Source organism: Haliotis cracherodii, unplaced genomic scaffold (assembly GCF_022045235.1).
Source record: "Haliotis cracherodii isolate W230 unplaced genomic scaffold, xgHalCrac1.p SCAF_8, whole genome shotgun sequence".
NCBI lineage: Eukaryota > Metazoa > Mollusca > Gastropoda > Lepetellida > Haliotidae > Haliotis > Haliotis cracherodii.
Window position 1 is genome coordinate 60,144,807 of NW_027266341.1, and position 16,037 is coordinate 60,160,843.

General features: G+C 44.9%; 1 protein-coding gene and 1 pseudogene across 2 annotated transcripts in view; both read right to left on the minus strand.

Moving 5' to 3' along the window:
- The window catches only part of LOC139449796 (serine/threonine-protein phosphatase 6 regulatory ankyrin repeat subunit B-like), a 39,367-nt gene extending 24,421 nt beyond the window's left edge, over positions 1 to 14,946 (minus strand). For both annotated transcript variants that reach the window (XM_071231328.1, XM_071231327.1), the window contains exons 1-2: positions 14,757 to 14,946; positions 6,089 to 6,323 (exon numbers count right to left, since the gene is read on the minus strand). In XM_071231328.1, coding sequence (XP_071087429.1) covers positions 6,089 to 6,184 — 96 coding nt within the window. In that variant the 5' untranslated portion in view covers positions 6,185 to 6,323; positions 14,757 to 14,946. The remainder of the gene's footprint in view (positions 1 to 6,088; positions 6,324 to 14,756) is intronic.
- LOC139451114 (flagellar attachment zone protein 1-like) lies at positions 8,037 to 9,501 on the minus strand (annotated as a pseudogene).
- Positions 14,947 to 16,037: the final 1,091 nt, after the last annotated feature.

A 16,037-nucleotide genomic window follows, 5' to 3' on the forward strand; every position in this document is an offset into this window, starting at 1 on the left:
CCGAACAAGGCTGGAATTTTGGACTCGATCGTAGCACCACCAGTGTTATGTCCCTTCTATGTCAAGATCAATACTGAACAACAAAATTTCCTGTGACATTGAATAAGATTTAATGTAAAGTTATGTTTTTTACCATATCTGAAACAATTTCGGTTTACAACAGATAAAAGACTCCTGTAAGTGTTCAAATGGTTTAATTTGCCATACTGACTTCAGAAAATGCGTGATTTCATAAAAAAAACATGAACGTGCCAAATTGTCAATTTACAAATAGCGTGTGTGTCCACCTCTGGCCGCGATGCAAGCAACACATCTTCGTCTCATGGAATGGACCAGGCGTCGCACAAAGTCCTGTGGGATATCTGTCAATATCTGCTGGAGCATGTTTCGAAGTTCCTGGAGTGTCTGTGGAATACGTGGTTGGCGTTGAAGGCGCCATTCCATCTCATCCCACATGTGCTCGATTGGTCAGAGATCGGGGGAGCGAGCCGGCAAGGGGGTTTCATTCACGTTGTTTTGTTGAAGAGAATCCTGAACAAGTCGAGCACTATGAGGCCGGCCGTTGTCATGTTGAAAGGAAATGCCTGGGCCATGACGACGCAAAAACGGTAGAACAACAGGGACGATGATCTCGTCGCGGTAGCGCTGTCCATTGAGATTTCCCTCTACCACTATCAAACGGGTCCTCTGTTTTGCTGTAATCCAAATCCATACCATAACGCTGCCACCCCCGAACCGATCTTCTTCCATGACACAATGATTGACGTAACGTCCACCTCGACGTCGGTACAGTCGAATCCGTCCATTGCTGTGGCTGAGGTCAAAACGAGACTAGTCAGTGAATAGAACTTGTCCCCACTGCATGACCGTCCAGCGTAGACGCTGTCTGCTCCACTGTAGACCACTGGCGGGTCTTCTGGCGACAATCTCTACACATCTTAGGAGACGACGTACGGTTTGTGAAGAAATTCGTCGAAGGCCAGGGATGCTTCTTGCAGTCACTGTTGCTGGCTGGAATCGATTTCGTAGGTGTGTTGTTCGAATCCAGTTGTCTTGTCGATTATTGGTTACGCGTGGCCTGCCACTCCGAGGATGGTCTCTGACTGCATTCGTCTGTTGCCAACATTGCCATAAAGACCAAATGGTGTTTCTGTGGGCGTCAAATTGTCTTGCAACATCACGTTGACTCGATCCTGCTTCAAGCATACCAATGGCTCGCAGACGCTCATTTTCGGACAGGCGTGGCATTTCATAATGTTGAATAATTGCGTAATTTTGTTGTTTTTCTGAGTGGTTGTTGTCAGCACGATGCTAAACAATGCATATGGAATCCAGTCAACGCACATGTTTTTATACCCATTCTTGGGTAGTGAAATGCATGGGGCTTGCATAAAAGTCAACTTTTGCATGGAATGCATGCTTTTCTGTAGCAGTTGCGTTTTTGTGACTTGATTCCATACATGTACCACAATATTGAAAACCAAACTTTACCAAAAATATTGATGTCACAGGAACTTTTGTTGTTGAGTATATATTGTAATAAAACGGGTCTTAACTCGCGAAGTATATCAAATCACCTCAGCACCTAGATGAAAAAACGTGAAAAGATTTGGAAAATGTCTGTTGAGGCTAAGTTGTTGGTACACATGTTTCGAAAATCCTGCAATCGAACGAAATCTGCTCGGCAGTTTACGTACTACATGTCGATCTTATTACGCGATGTTTTATTGGACAATGCATAGACACGTTAGTCCAGCCAAAATATAACGCCATAATTCCAGCCTAGTTCGGCAAGGGTGGAAACTGGACTTTTATAGTTAGTTAGCTCCATTCCTCGAGAAGATGCTACTAAGACTCAGTGCATGATTCCGACATCACAAGAATGTGTCTACTACTACATAGTGATGATATTAGGTGTTTGCGAAAAGGTGAGCGTATCCTACCCAACCGATGGCACCCATCACAAACACATACAAAGGCATGTCAAGTGTTCCTCTGAAAGTCAAAATAACAACGTGTAACGACGAGTGACCTTGGTGACTGTGTGTCACTGTACCGTGTACCGTGTGTCACTGTACCGTGTGTCACTGTACCGTGTACCGTGGGTCCATGTATCGTGTGTCACTGTACCATGGGCGTGGGTCCCAGTATCAACCACTGCGTTACCGGTAGTTCCGGCAATGTGTTATTTTCAATGCAGTGAAAATATCACTTTTCTGTCACTGCTAAGAAAATTTCACTTTTCTGTCACTGCCATGAAAAAATATCACTTTTCTGTCACTGCTATGAAAAATAACACTTTTCTAAACTCTGAAACTTCAGTCGTTCACACTTAAGAATAAAAAAAAATGTTTACAGCGAAGAGCCACAAAAATCACTTCACTGTATGGATGACAATGAGATGAGGTGGAGAGAGGTCTCATCATACACGAAGTCCTTTTACTAATAGAAATATATTTACCCGAAAGGCGGTAAATACGAATATTTAGTGTAGTTCACGTATCATTATACACACTTAATAATACTAACGATAATACCAGAGTGTCTTCCCGCGTTGAGTAAATTAATATTACCGTAGATGTGAAGGGCTTTTGAGCTACAGGGGCGGTCAGGTAGCCTAGTGGTTAAAGCGTTCGCTCGTCACGCCGAAGATCCGGGTTCGATTCCCGACATGGGTAAAATGTGTTAAGCCCATTTCTAGTGTCCCCCGCAGTGATATTGCTGGAATATTTGAGCTACACGAGAGCGTGTCAAATCGGTGTAACAAACGAGCGACTCCCGCAGAGGAGCAAGTGAACGTTTACCACCTTGGTGAAAGTTACGAGGACGGGAATGGTGCTGATCTGGGCGAGTCTAGGAGTCGAACCAACTATCACTGAAGATTAGGGTTTTTCGTGCTGGCCTTTCCGTTGAAACCTGGTTACAAATTACCCCGCAAACAAACATCGACCCCCGATGTAAAGTTGGAGGTCACGTTCTGGCAGTTCAGGTATTCAGGACTCAATAGGTATTAAATTTCAAAGGAAATACAGAGATGGTTATCTTTTAGAGGAGATTCGAGCTTTGCTCTGTCAGTTAATGAAACAAACAACATGTATGTATGTATGTGTGTATGTATGTATGTATGTATGTATGTATGTATGTATGTATGTATGTATGTATGTATGTCGTATGCAATATCAATGCAAGAGATTAACCAATCGGACATATCAGAGCTCCTGATAAGCTGCGTATCTGCGTAAAATACGCATCAGAAATTCAGAAATACGCAGTAAATTATAATCAAAGCGTATCAAATACGCAACGAACATTACAGATACGCTACAAAAATAAAACTTGTGCGTATCATCAAAATATTGTGAAGTAACCCTGCGTATTCGATTAGCAAATGAGCAACTTATTTTGAAATTATAAGTTGGCATTCCGTCAACCTTGCCAAACTCCACGATGACAGTCAGATCATGATAATTTGCCATCACACTTTCTTGTGGAAGTATCGTGGTATTTTTGAGTCCTATAAAGCTCTCGAACCCACACGACTCCAGTTTGCAGGGACTAGATGAATAGTGTTTTTAAATATTTAACTTAAATACCCACATATGTAAAAACTAGTAGGTAACAGAAATTTGAATACGCAGATAGAATTACTGATACCCAATGATTTTAAAATGCATGGGTAAAATACCCACAACACCAAAAGCTTATCTGGAGCTCTGCATATCCGCCGAAACCCCATTTGACGTAAATGGCAAAATAGCTGTGAAAATCAGTGATGACACCTGGCGATCGTGAAAAGCGAAGGCATGCCCTGCCCTACCGGTAGTACCCGCCATTCACACAATCTGCATAAAACAGTAAGTTTTTGTTGCCTGATGCCACAGAGCAGAACTCCTGCCCTGGGAAGAGGTCTGGAAACAAACCAGACAATTAATAAGACATACTATAATGTTTGTCCAGTCTGACCAGACAATCCAGTCACTGATATTAGAGCCACGGGCAACACGAAGCAAGTAAATACTCATGATTCATCACTGACAATGCTGTGAACCACAAGATGTAAGTTTGTATATAATATATATTGATTTTTAACAAAATATTTGATGTATTTTAATCCAATCTGAAAAAGGTGGGTGAGTTGGGGTCTGTCCTAGTTTTATCAATATTCCAGCAATATCACTAGGGCGACAATAATAATGGGCTTAACAGTGCGGAAACCGACCCCAAGCGCTTGAGCGTGACGAACCGGTGAACGCTCTAACTAGTAGGCTACCCTACCACCCCTCAGTCTGTGAGTACATTCTATCCACTCAACAAACAGTAATATTTGCAACTCGCTAAAGCCGTTTATTGTGTAATGTGTCAGTCGTCTGGCAATATAGCTCCGAAATCAACAGATCGGTATTATTATATGACAGCTTGTGTCGATTTCCACAGTACATGTTGCGAAATGCATTATGCAGTGATCAAGACACTCTGCTGTTACCGACTTACAAAAGCGAAATGGCTTCTCACAAACAAACGACTGAAGCATGGTTCGATCAAAGTAGTTGGTAGTATTGTTGAGATATTATGGAGTGAGTGCGCAATAACAGAGCCTACCTCCCTCTCGTATGGTAAGAATGGAATTATAGTATATCACTATCAACACATGCAATACCCAGTAGACAAGCGTTGATCCAGCCGACTAACCACATACTAAACACCACACACACACACACACACACACACACACACACACACCTCCTCAATTACAAAAATAAACCCAAGACCCAATAAACTTTAAAGCTCAACTCAAATCATCCCTCACCGTTATGCCTTAAACCCAACTGAAAACTGTCTGTCACCTCACACCCATCTCATCAGGGACCACTCGTATCAGAATACCAGCAACCCTGCTCATGTTTCATCAAGTAATGTATACATATGCATTGCTCAGATCGCCGAGCACTCCACCCGGACAAGCAGGCACAGACACGCACAATAACTCTGAACAATGTTCATGATCATATATTTCACAAACTCTCAATCCGACATCTATGACTATCGAACAGCAGACTCACAGAATGGAGTAGTCAAACAGGTTTTCATAGATTTGTAGTAACATCGCCAGACTTTCAGGTATACTTACAAATCATATACCATATATACCATTGTCGGGACTAGAGGAGGCGGTGGGGTGCGTAGTCGCGAAATACAATGTTTATATCTAATACAGGAGATTTACCATCCTCAAAAACACTCGCGTGATAACCTCTATGTATCTATTATCACCTCTCCGTGAACCCAGATATACCTGCTTTATCTTCCAAGCGTGTGGTGAATATTTCATCATCATGTCAGAGGTTTGACAATATGGTTTATTTAAAACACACTTGAAAAAACTCCCTGTCGTAGTTGATTTTGTGCCCGTAGATCAGCAGAATTTAAGTTGAGTGTTGTTGATTTGTTTGTTTGTTGTTTGTTGTTGTTTAACGCCGCACTCAGCAATATTCCAGCTATATGACGGCGGTCTGTAAATAGTCGAGTCTGGACCAGACAATCCTGTGATTGATGTCACGAGCATCGTTCCACGGGATACATCGTTTGGGATAAGATGGCATGCATCAACCAAGTCAGCGAGCCTGAACCACCCGATCCCGTTAGTCGCCTCTTTCCACAAGCATAATCGTCATTTATGGCAAGCATGGGTTGCTGAAAACCTATTCTACCCGGATCTCCCATGTAAACTGGAAATATATTCATACACGATATAATCCCGATTAACGATAAACACCAAGCCGTTGCATGGCAACATACATTTACAAAGTGTTGGAAATTTGTAAATGTAATTGTATTTCACACCTTTAGAAATATCACAATAAGGAAGCTTTCATTTGAAAGGTACAAAAATGGATCATACATGTAATTTTTCTTGTCTATGATATTTTCCTGTTCCGTGTGTTTATCAACGGTGTTTTTAAGTTATATTACAGATAACAAAATGTGTATAAATAAACAACTTTACCATGAAACATGCTACATTCGTGGCGTGTAACGACTCGTGCATGGTGATGTCGAGTTGTATTGATTGGCAACATGCTCTACTTACTGACACGCCTGCATCCAGTAGACGAGTAACAGTCTCCGTAACTCCACCCCGGGTAGCTTCATGTAACAGCCCCTCCTTGCTGCTCCACAGCCCCATGCCGTCCCTTCGGGCGGCGCTTGAGGGGACAAGGCATGCACCCTTCCACCCCGCCGCTTTGCAACTCCAAACACGGTCGCTGAGGATTCGCTATTCTGCGTCAAAGGGAAAGGCCCTGCTGTCGAGTTTGTGTCTCCTCCTATAACGAAACAAGCATGCGTGGTCGGTTCATATGTTTGCGAGTGAAGTCTGTCTCTCAAATAAGACGAGTATTGAGTCTTTGTCTCTTTGTATGTCATTTCGGTCTTGTTCAAGTGAGACCATGCGTGTTGAGGGTAGTCAGTGACATGGTCTCGCAGGAAGAAATAGAGAGCTGGCTCGTAGTTGTTTGAACACGCAACAAGAATAACAATATCGGACTTCGCAAAATGGGGAAGCGAAGCATTGATGAGACCAATCGATCGCATATTTGTATCAAATTAAACCTAAACGCATTGTAAAAGAACGTTACCCTTGCTTGTTTGTTGTTTAACGCCGCACTCAGCACTACTCCAGCGGTCTGTAAATAATCGAGTATGGACCAGTCAATCCAGTGGTTGACATCATGAGCATCGATCCACGCAATTTGGATATAATGCCGTGCATCAACCAAGACGGCAAGCCTGGCCACCCGACCCTGTTATTCGCCTCTTACGACAAGCAGATGCCTTTTACCGCATGGGTTGCTGAAGACCTATTCTCACCGGATCATCGCGGGTCTTTCCCATATCAAATTAACGAATATGGGCGATTTTATTAATATTGCATGTGGTATTATTTGACCTTGCTGGGGTTAATCATTCCCTGCTGCTAACCAAGATATTTACAATCGATTTTTGCAAATCGACACGAGGCTGGTATAGCACAAGCGTTGACAGAGTTGCGTTGATTAGTTGTGCCAGGATCCGCTGACAGTGGGTCGAAATCGTGATCGTGATCGTGGGTTTCACTGAAGTGATAATGATGTATCACCTGCATCAGTTTAGGATATGTGATGCTGGATTGGTTAAGCCTGCTGAATTGTTTCCACATTTCTTAGCCCTGGATTAAGTGTGGCACAAAGGCGCTGTAAAGAGGGTGGGTGATTTGGAACAGTCGATGCTTCATTAAACACAGGCTGAATGAAGCAATATTTCGCACGTTTTTTCCGGATAAAAAATACACATTATCATGAAACAAATATCCTGACATTTTCAAACATACAGAGGTTAAAACATGTATATTTTCATGAACTTACATGAATCACGTTATTGAATGTGAATGCGTTTCATATTGGGAACCTGTTTAAATTGTTAAATTTGTGCTGATTGCAATTCTCATATCTCCAATATCTTAGATTTAAAAGCTGATATCATTCGTTGAAAAATATGTCAATAATATGGAAATATTTCGTCTGTCACACCCACTAAAAACACAGATCACTACATGATATAATTAATATACACTCATTAGAAATAATGTGACTATGACTATTTAAGTGGCATATTATTATACCGGTTTGACCTCGTATGCTCCCGTGACACGGAAACCGTAGTAGATATCCGAAGCTATATGTCAACATGCAACAGGCAAGTTTCCCAGTATCTTCATTTGAAGTTTTGTTGATTTAAAGATCACCCTTTTGTTTTAAGTTGAAATAACGATATTATTCTTGTAAGTGTGGGGTAGGCTGATGACTTGTTTTTACTATAATAATTGTGTCTAACGCAATGCGTCTACAGCTATCGCCTATAGGCAATGACCACCCTCCACAACAGGGGCGCGAAAATGAGCGTGACAAATTTGTTGTTTCGAAGTGGCGTTCATGCATTCCTGAATGCGATAAGATATTCGCAATTGCACGTTGTCATATGCACAGCACACAGGTCACAGGTCAAAAACTAGGTGAGTCCTTGGATGCGTGACCGCGTTTCGGCAGCTTGGCTCCTGGACGCTCAAGGATGGCTGCATGACGTTCCAGGGTGGCTGCAGGACGTTCCAGGGTGGCTGCAGAACGTTCCAGGGTGGCTGCAGGACGCTCCAGGGTGGCTGCAGGACGCTCCAGGGTGGCTGCAGGACGTTCAGGGATGGCTGCAGGACGTTCCAGGGTGGCTGCAGGACGCTCCAGGGTGGCTGCAGGACGTTCCAGGATGGCTGCAGGACGCTCCAGGGTGGCTGCAGAACGCTCCATGGTGGCTGCAGGACGTTCCAGGGTGGCTGCAGGACGTTCCTGGGTGGCTGCAGGACGTTCCTGGCGGCTGCAGGACGCTCCAGGGTGGCTGCAGGACGCCCCGGGGTGGCTGCAGGACGTTCCAGGGTGGCTGCAGGACGTTCCAGGATTGCTGCAGGAGGCTCCAGTATTGCTGCAGGACGCCCCGGGGTGGCTGCAGGACGTTCCAGGGTGGCTGCAGAATGTTCCAGGATGGCTGCAGGACGTTCCAGGGTGTATATTTGTCTGGACGCTCCAGGGTGGCTGCAGGACGCTCCAGGGTGGCTGCAGAACGTTCCAGGGTGGCTGCAGGACGTTCCAGGGTGGCTGCAGGACGCTCCAGGGTGGCTGCAGGACGTTCCAGGGTGGCTGCAGGACGCTCCAGGGTGGCTGCAGGACGTTCCAGGGTGGCTGCAGGACGTTCCAGGGTGGCTGCAGGACGCTCCAGGGTGGCTGCAGAACGTTCCAAGATGGCTGCAGGACGTTCGAGGGTGGCTGCAGGACGTTCCAGGGTGGCTGCAGGACGCTCCAGGGTGGCTGCAGGACGTTCCAGGGTGGCTGCAGGACGTTCCAGGGTGGCTGCAGGACGTTCCAGGGTGGCTGCAGGACGCTCCAGGGTGGCTGCAGAACGTTCCAGGATGGCTGCAGGACGTTCCAGGGTGGCTGCAGGACGTTCCAGGGTGGCTGCAGGACGCTCCAGGGTGGCTGCAGGACGTTCTAGGATTGCTGCAGGACGTTCCAGGGTGGCTGCAAGACGCTCCAGGGTGGCTGCAGGACGCTCCAGGGTGGCTGCAGGACGCTCCAGGGTGGCTGCAAGACGCTCCAGGGTGGCTGCAAGACGCTCCAGGGTCGCTACAGGACGTTCCAGGATGGCTGCAGAACGCTCCAGGATGGCTGCAGGACGTTCCAGGGTGGCTGCAGGACGCTCCAGGGTGGCTGCAAGACGCTCCAGGGTCGCTACAGGTCGCTCCAGGGTGGCCGCAGGACGTTCCAGGATGGCTGCGGGACGCCCAGGTTTTCCACATTTAAGTCGCTCGTATCCCTCAGGGAATTTTGTTGCAACGACCAATCTGACTTTCTCAGAATTGACCCTCTCACCTCGGTTTGCAGCTTTGAAAATGACAAGTGCATTAATGAAAGAAAGTTCCATGAGGTACAAAAATACCCTTTTCCATGACTTACAACACCTGCAGAGCACGATATAATACTGCAGCTGTTTGTCTGCCAGGACCCCGTTCTACTAAGGGATCTTAGTGCTACGATGATCGGAAGCCTCTGTTAAAGTACTGGAGTTCCGATCACCTTAGATCACCTTAGTGCTAAGATCGCTTTGTGCAACGGGGCCCAGGTCCACGCCTCCCATGTGTGACTGTACTGAACTGCTTTGGACTTACTTCCCTGATGCAGTTTGGTGAAGACCTAGATCTTACTCTTTCAAAAAAACCAAGAGCCATTGTAAACACTGGTCAAGAGGTTTTCTTTCCTTTTATCAGACCATGTGATGTACAAGAATATTTCATTGCCGCTTGTCTGATAGAACCTGAAAAAAAAGTGGGCGAAGTAAAAAACATTCCATGGTCAAATGGTAACCCTTACCATACAGTAGTCATCTTCTCGAGGCAAGTGAGTTAACTGACTAAAAAAGTCCAGTTTCCACCCTTGCCGAACTAGGCTGGTATTATGGAGTTACATTTTGGCTGGACTAACGAGTCTATGCATAGTCCAATCAAAATCGCGCACCGAAATCGAAATCCGGTTCGTAAAGTGTCATGCAGATTTCGCTCGATTGCAGGATTTGCAAAGTATGTGCACCGCTAACTCGTTGTCAACAGATATTTTCTAAATCTTTTCATGTTTTTAATCAAGGTGCTCATGTGATTTGATGCACTTCGCGATGTAAGACAATATCACAATATAGATCTGGATTATCGATCAGGTCGTCTTGACTGGGCGCCACCGTTTTGTTTGAAGCAAATGCAAGTGATACGAGAGGTTGAATCTGATTGGCCAATAGGAGAGGCATAGAAAGGACATAACTCGTAATAGCCATTGGTGGCGCTACGATCGAGCCCAGGAATTCCAGCCTAGTTCGGCAAGGGTGGAAACTGGACTTTTAAAGTCAGTTAACTCTCTTGCCTCGGGAAGATGTACAGTGTTTCACACAATGATGTAACAACTTCATACGTCAAACCTTGCTGCCTCCCTGCCCCCTGCCCCCTGTATAAACCTGCCAGTTCCACATGTACCCGGCCCTCCTGTCTGCCAGACCCCAATTCTGTGGTTTATTTGGCATATATTGCAGCAAACCCAGTTCGACCGTTGTATACAATAATACTCTCGTCAACATCCTGATGCAAGAATTGTCATCAGACGTTTCATTTTAAATAATTTGTCATGTCTTGGATCCTCTTTGGGCAAGTCTTTGGCATTGCCATTTAAATGAAAAAAAACCACGTCAGAATCGGTATAAATCTATCCCCGGACATGATAGATTTAAACCCTTTACTTTCAATTAGTGGGTCACTTGACCAGTAGGATTCACAAGATGGTCTTTTGACAGGCCCATCCCTAACACGATAGAAATGAAAGCCCTCATTTCGGAGGTGTCAACAGTTTTCCAATTATTCACACGTGAATGTACTTTCAACGTGTCCATCTTATCAGCTATAAACTGAGCCGCACACCTGTTGGTTTCAGTGACAAGAAAATCAAACACTTCATCACTGGTAAAGGCTTAGAGGGCATTGCTAACATTTTCACCAATAGTTCTAGGCCCCGATCGGTCGACAAAATCTCAAAACCACGGTGTTTCGATCGCTCCGACTGAGGGTCCTCTTCTGTCTTCTCCTGTGCCTTCAGTGTCCAAATTGTCCACTTCTTTCAAATTCTCAGCATGGACCCCGAAAAAATCGTCATCCCCTCGCTATCCGAATTTTCGAAAAACTTCGAGTTTATCTTACGAAACCATTTACGAACTCGTCAAATAGTAGATTTTTTTAAAGAGTGATAAATCTATGTAACTAATGTTATATTTGGGAGAACACTTTCTTAGTAAAGTACAGAATCTCGTACTTTTTTGGGTTGAGTCCCGTCGGGATTCGAACCCACACTGCCAGAGTGAGGGACCTAATCGCCAGCATTACAAAGTCAGCGATCTGACCTACTCAGCCACCGAGGCTTCCACAAAAATGAAAGTCTGACAACTGGAAGTCTGGATCGCGTGCTTTGTGTACCCCTCTGACAAGAGTAGATTGGCTCAGCTCTCATGGCCGAAAGCTATGAATACACAATGCCATTTGGAAAGTGGTCAAATGTAATTAATGTTTTACTTTAGAGAACACTTAAAGTACAGATTCTCGAACTTTTGGGGGTTGAGTTCCGTCCGGGTTTCGAACCCACACTGCCAGGGGTACATTTGACCACTTTCTAAAGGCATTGTGTATTGATAAATCTATGCATTTTTATTTAGAAAAATTAAGTTAACTGTTAAAAATTGGATGTTATGGAATTCCGGCATTGCGGTGCATGTAGGGGTGTGTGTTTACATCCCTTGTCATGTTTGTGTCCGTTTCATCTAGTCGATGATGTCACGACTTAGATTGTTTTTGTTTATATTTAATCAAACCTATCAGATATTAAGTTTTGAAGTTCATAAAAAGCAAAAAGTTATGATCAAATTTCCAAAATGACAACATTACAAAGAAAATATCGGACTGCATGCCGCTCAACGTGAAGCGCGTCAAGTCAACAACGGCCGTTACGTGTGGTTGTCTACCGCCGATAACTCGCGGGATGTTCTTCTTGAGGTTACAAAGCGACTGACAGTTGTGATATTTAGCAAACTGAGCATTTGAAGTTATCTCCACTACTTATCCCGTACAGTGACTTCAAACCAACTGTCAAGATTCTCGTACTTTTTGGATTGAGTCCCGTCCGGGATTCGAACCTAAACTGTCAGAGTTAACACTTTGTGTGCGGAAGGTAGGTTGTTCGATCTCCGACCAAAAGACGTTAAAACATGGTACTCCTTGTTACCCTGCATGGCTCAGTATTAGGCGGATATACTGGGTCTGTATCCATGGTAAGCTGTGGCATGGTATCTCTGTATGCTAGTGAAGTACAACTGGCATCAGTCCGGACCAGTACCATGTACGTTGCTATATAAGTGTCATAATCTTAAACGTGACGTAAAACAAGCAGTCCACTGTCTCCATTCATCGTCGAGGTGGGGGCACGGGTAGCCCAGTCGTCTAAGGCGCCGCGATTCGCTGTGCAGAGTTGCGTCCCTTGGACACGCCAGAAACCTATGATTGTGGGTTCGAATCCCGGTTCGCCCAAATTATGTTTCTAGGTTTGTCAGCACCATACCCGTGCTCGTGGGTTTCACCGAAGTGGTAAACGCCTGAGACCTGCATCACTTCGGGCTTTCCTCCCACATGAAGCTGACACGCCGCGATATAACTGGAATAATGTTAAAAGCGGCGTTAAACCCAACCCAACTCACTCACTCACTCATCGTGGAGGTCACGGACATATACGAGGGCACTGTATCAACGCAATACATCGAGGTGGGCTTGGATGTACGATGTACGATGTACGATCTCGCCACCTGTCTCTCCACAACCTGCGTGCCGACACACCGAGGCGGGATTAGATATTAAATATTTACAGCGTCAGCTGCATTTGAGAAGGTGACAGAATTTAATTAAAAAGTGGATATTATTATTATTATTATTAGTTTCCGGAAGTCCGGGTAGTGTGTGACACAGTATATACACACAGTCCGGGCAATGTGTAACAGTATATACACGCAGTGTGTGACACAGTATATACACACAGTCCGGGCAGTGTGTGACACAGTATATACACGCAGTCCGGGTAGTGTTTGACACAGTATATACACACAGTCCGGGTAGTGCGAGACACAGTATACACACGCAGTTCGGGTAGTGTGTGACACAGTATATACACACAGTCCGGGTAGTGCGTGACACAGTATATACACGCGGTCCGGATAGTGCGTGACACAGTATATACACGCAGTCCGGGTAGTGTGTGACACAGTATATACACGCAGTGCATGACACAGTATATACACACAGTCCGGGTAGTGTGTAACACAGTATATACACGCAGTCCGGGCAGTGTGTGACACAGTATATACACGCAGTGCTTGACACAGTATATACACGCAGTCCGAGCAGTGTGTGACACAGTATATACACGCAGTCCGGGTAGTGTGTGACACAGTATATACACGCAGTCCGGGTAGTGTGTGACACAGTATATACACGCAGTCCGGGTAGTGTGTGACACAGTATATACACGCAGTCCGGGTAGTGTGTGACACAGTATATACACGCAGTCCGGGTAGTGTGTGACACAGTATATACACGCAGTCCGGGTAGTGTGTGACACAGTATATACACGCAGTCCGGGTAGTGTGTGACACAGTATATACACGCAGTTCGGGTAGTGTGTGACACAGTATATACACACAGTCCGGGTAGTGCGTGACACAGTATAAACACGCAGTCCGGGTAGTGTGTGACACAGTATATACACGCAGTCCGGGTAGTGCGTGACACAGTATATACACGCAGTCCGGGTAGTGTGTAACACAGTATATACACGCAGTCCGGGTAGTGTGTGACACAGTATATACACGCAGTCCGGGTAGTGTGTGACACAGTATATACACGCAGTCCGGGTAGTGTGTGACACAGTATATACACGCAGTCCGGGCAGTGTGTGACACAGTATATACACGCAGTCCGGGTAGTGTGTAACACAGTATATACACGCAGTCCGGGTAGTGTGTGACACAGTATATACACGCAGTCCGGGTAGTGTGTGACACAGTATATATACGCAGTCCGGGTAGTGTGTGACACAGTTTTTGTATACACGCGACCCGGCCAAATGTGATATATTTCTATTTATAGATCAGATGCGTGTTGACCAATCGGGCGTTTTACGAAAATCATTCGGCATATTTCGGAGTGATCTGAAGTGTGTGAACACGTCAAGAGTAAGCCCCGGGTTAGAGTGTTTACCTCCATAGATAAAGGCGTGTCAGGTCAGACCAGATAACGACTGCTTGACTGAGGGGAAATACGAAGGTGAAATATACCATGGCTTGTGATATAGCTATACATACAACAGAATATATACAACTGAAAACATCATGACCAGATTTTATACTTGTGCAATGTAACATATAATTACAACCACACAGAGAACGAAAGTCAGTATCCCAGTATTGATAACGAATCAGATTAAAGGTATCCTCTAAAAAATACGTTAACTTATGTCATACTTACTCCGAAACGCCATTTGTATAGATCTAAATGCAATTGTGTGTATAAATATCGCTTGAGACATTAAACTAGAATTGCTACTCACATGGGCTGTTGATTGCGTACAAAACTTCACATTTCCTGAAGCGGTCAGCCGTACCACACATGTGCTGATACTCGCCTCGGGTCACCCGCTGTGTAATCCGATTTATATCTTGTCAATCGCTGTGCTTATAAACAAAGCTGAGAGTGACCACAAACAAGTTTAAAACTCGCACTCTTGTCACGTAACCTGTTGTACGTGAGCACTGGGAGACGAGCGGTTTAAAGCTGATTTGTCATTACACCGAGTTGGGGCAGGTATATGGAAACGATTGACCCTTATCCAGCACGTACATAGAGCTATCTGTGAGTATACCACAGAGGTAGGTCGATGTTGTATATATCTGGTCGGGGCTTGCATTTGGCACGAGGAAGCCCCTACCATGTATATGTAAGAGTTCAACTTTTAGACGTGGGATTGCACGTATGCTCGTTAAGGGCTCGTGATAGATACAACGTACCCCGTGTCGAGGATGGTAACAAAATGACTTGATTCAACTTGAGCGACGCGTTATGAATAACGATTTCTGCCTTTCATTGTCCAACATATGGCACTTCGGAGGCCAACAATGTTCTTAATCAATAAATAAAATGATATTGTAGCCCCCACTGTGACCTCTACTGGATTAATGCAGAAAAAGGAAAACGACGTTTCAAACAGATAATGGGATAATTGTTTCCACCGACCCTGTGGCCAAGTTGCGTGGAGCAGATGTGAACTGTATGTCAGTGCAACATCACGTGTTTGTATGTCAGTGGGGCAGACTACGCTCACCTTTTCGACGAAAATCTAGTATCATGACTATATGATAGTGAATTATAGACACATGCTGATCATATAGTCGGAATCGTACAGTCGTCAGTCTGACTCTGTTTGTTTGTTGTTTAACGCCTCACTCATCAATAATCCAGCTATAAGATAGCGGTCTGTAAATAATCGAGTCTGGACCAGACAATCCAGTGATTGACATCATGCGCATCAATCCACGTAATTGTGATACGATGACTTGCATTAACCAAGTCAGCGAGCCTGACCACCCGATCAATTTGGCCGCCTCTTACGACCAGCATAACGCTGATTATGCGCCACCAGCCGTGCGTTTTATCTAAACGTATATTTTCAAATGACTTTGTCATCATGTGTAACCAATATTTCACTTCTATTATGCATGCAAATTTGTAACGAATGCAAATGAAATAGAAGTCCTCATGGTTTGATTTGTTGTTTTACGCCGCACTCAGTAGCAATTTTCGAGCTGTATGACCGCGGCCTGTATGTAATTTA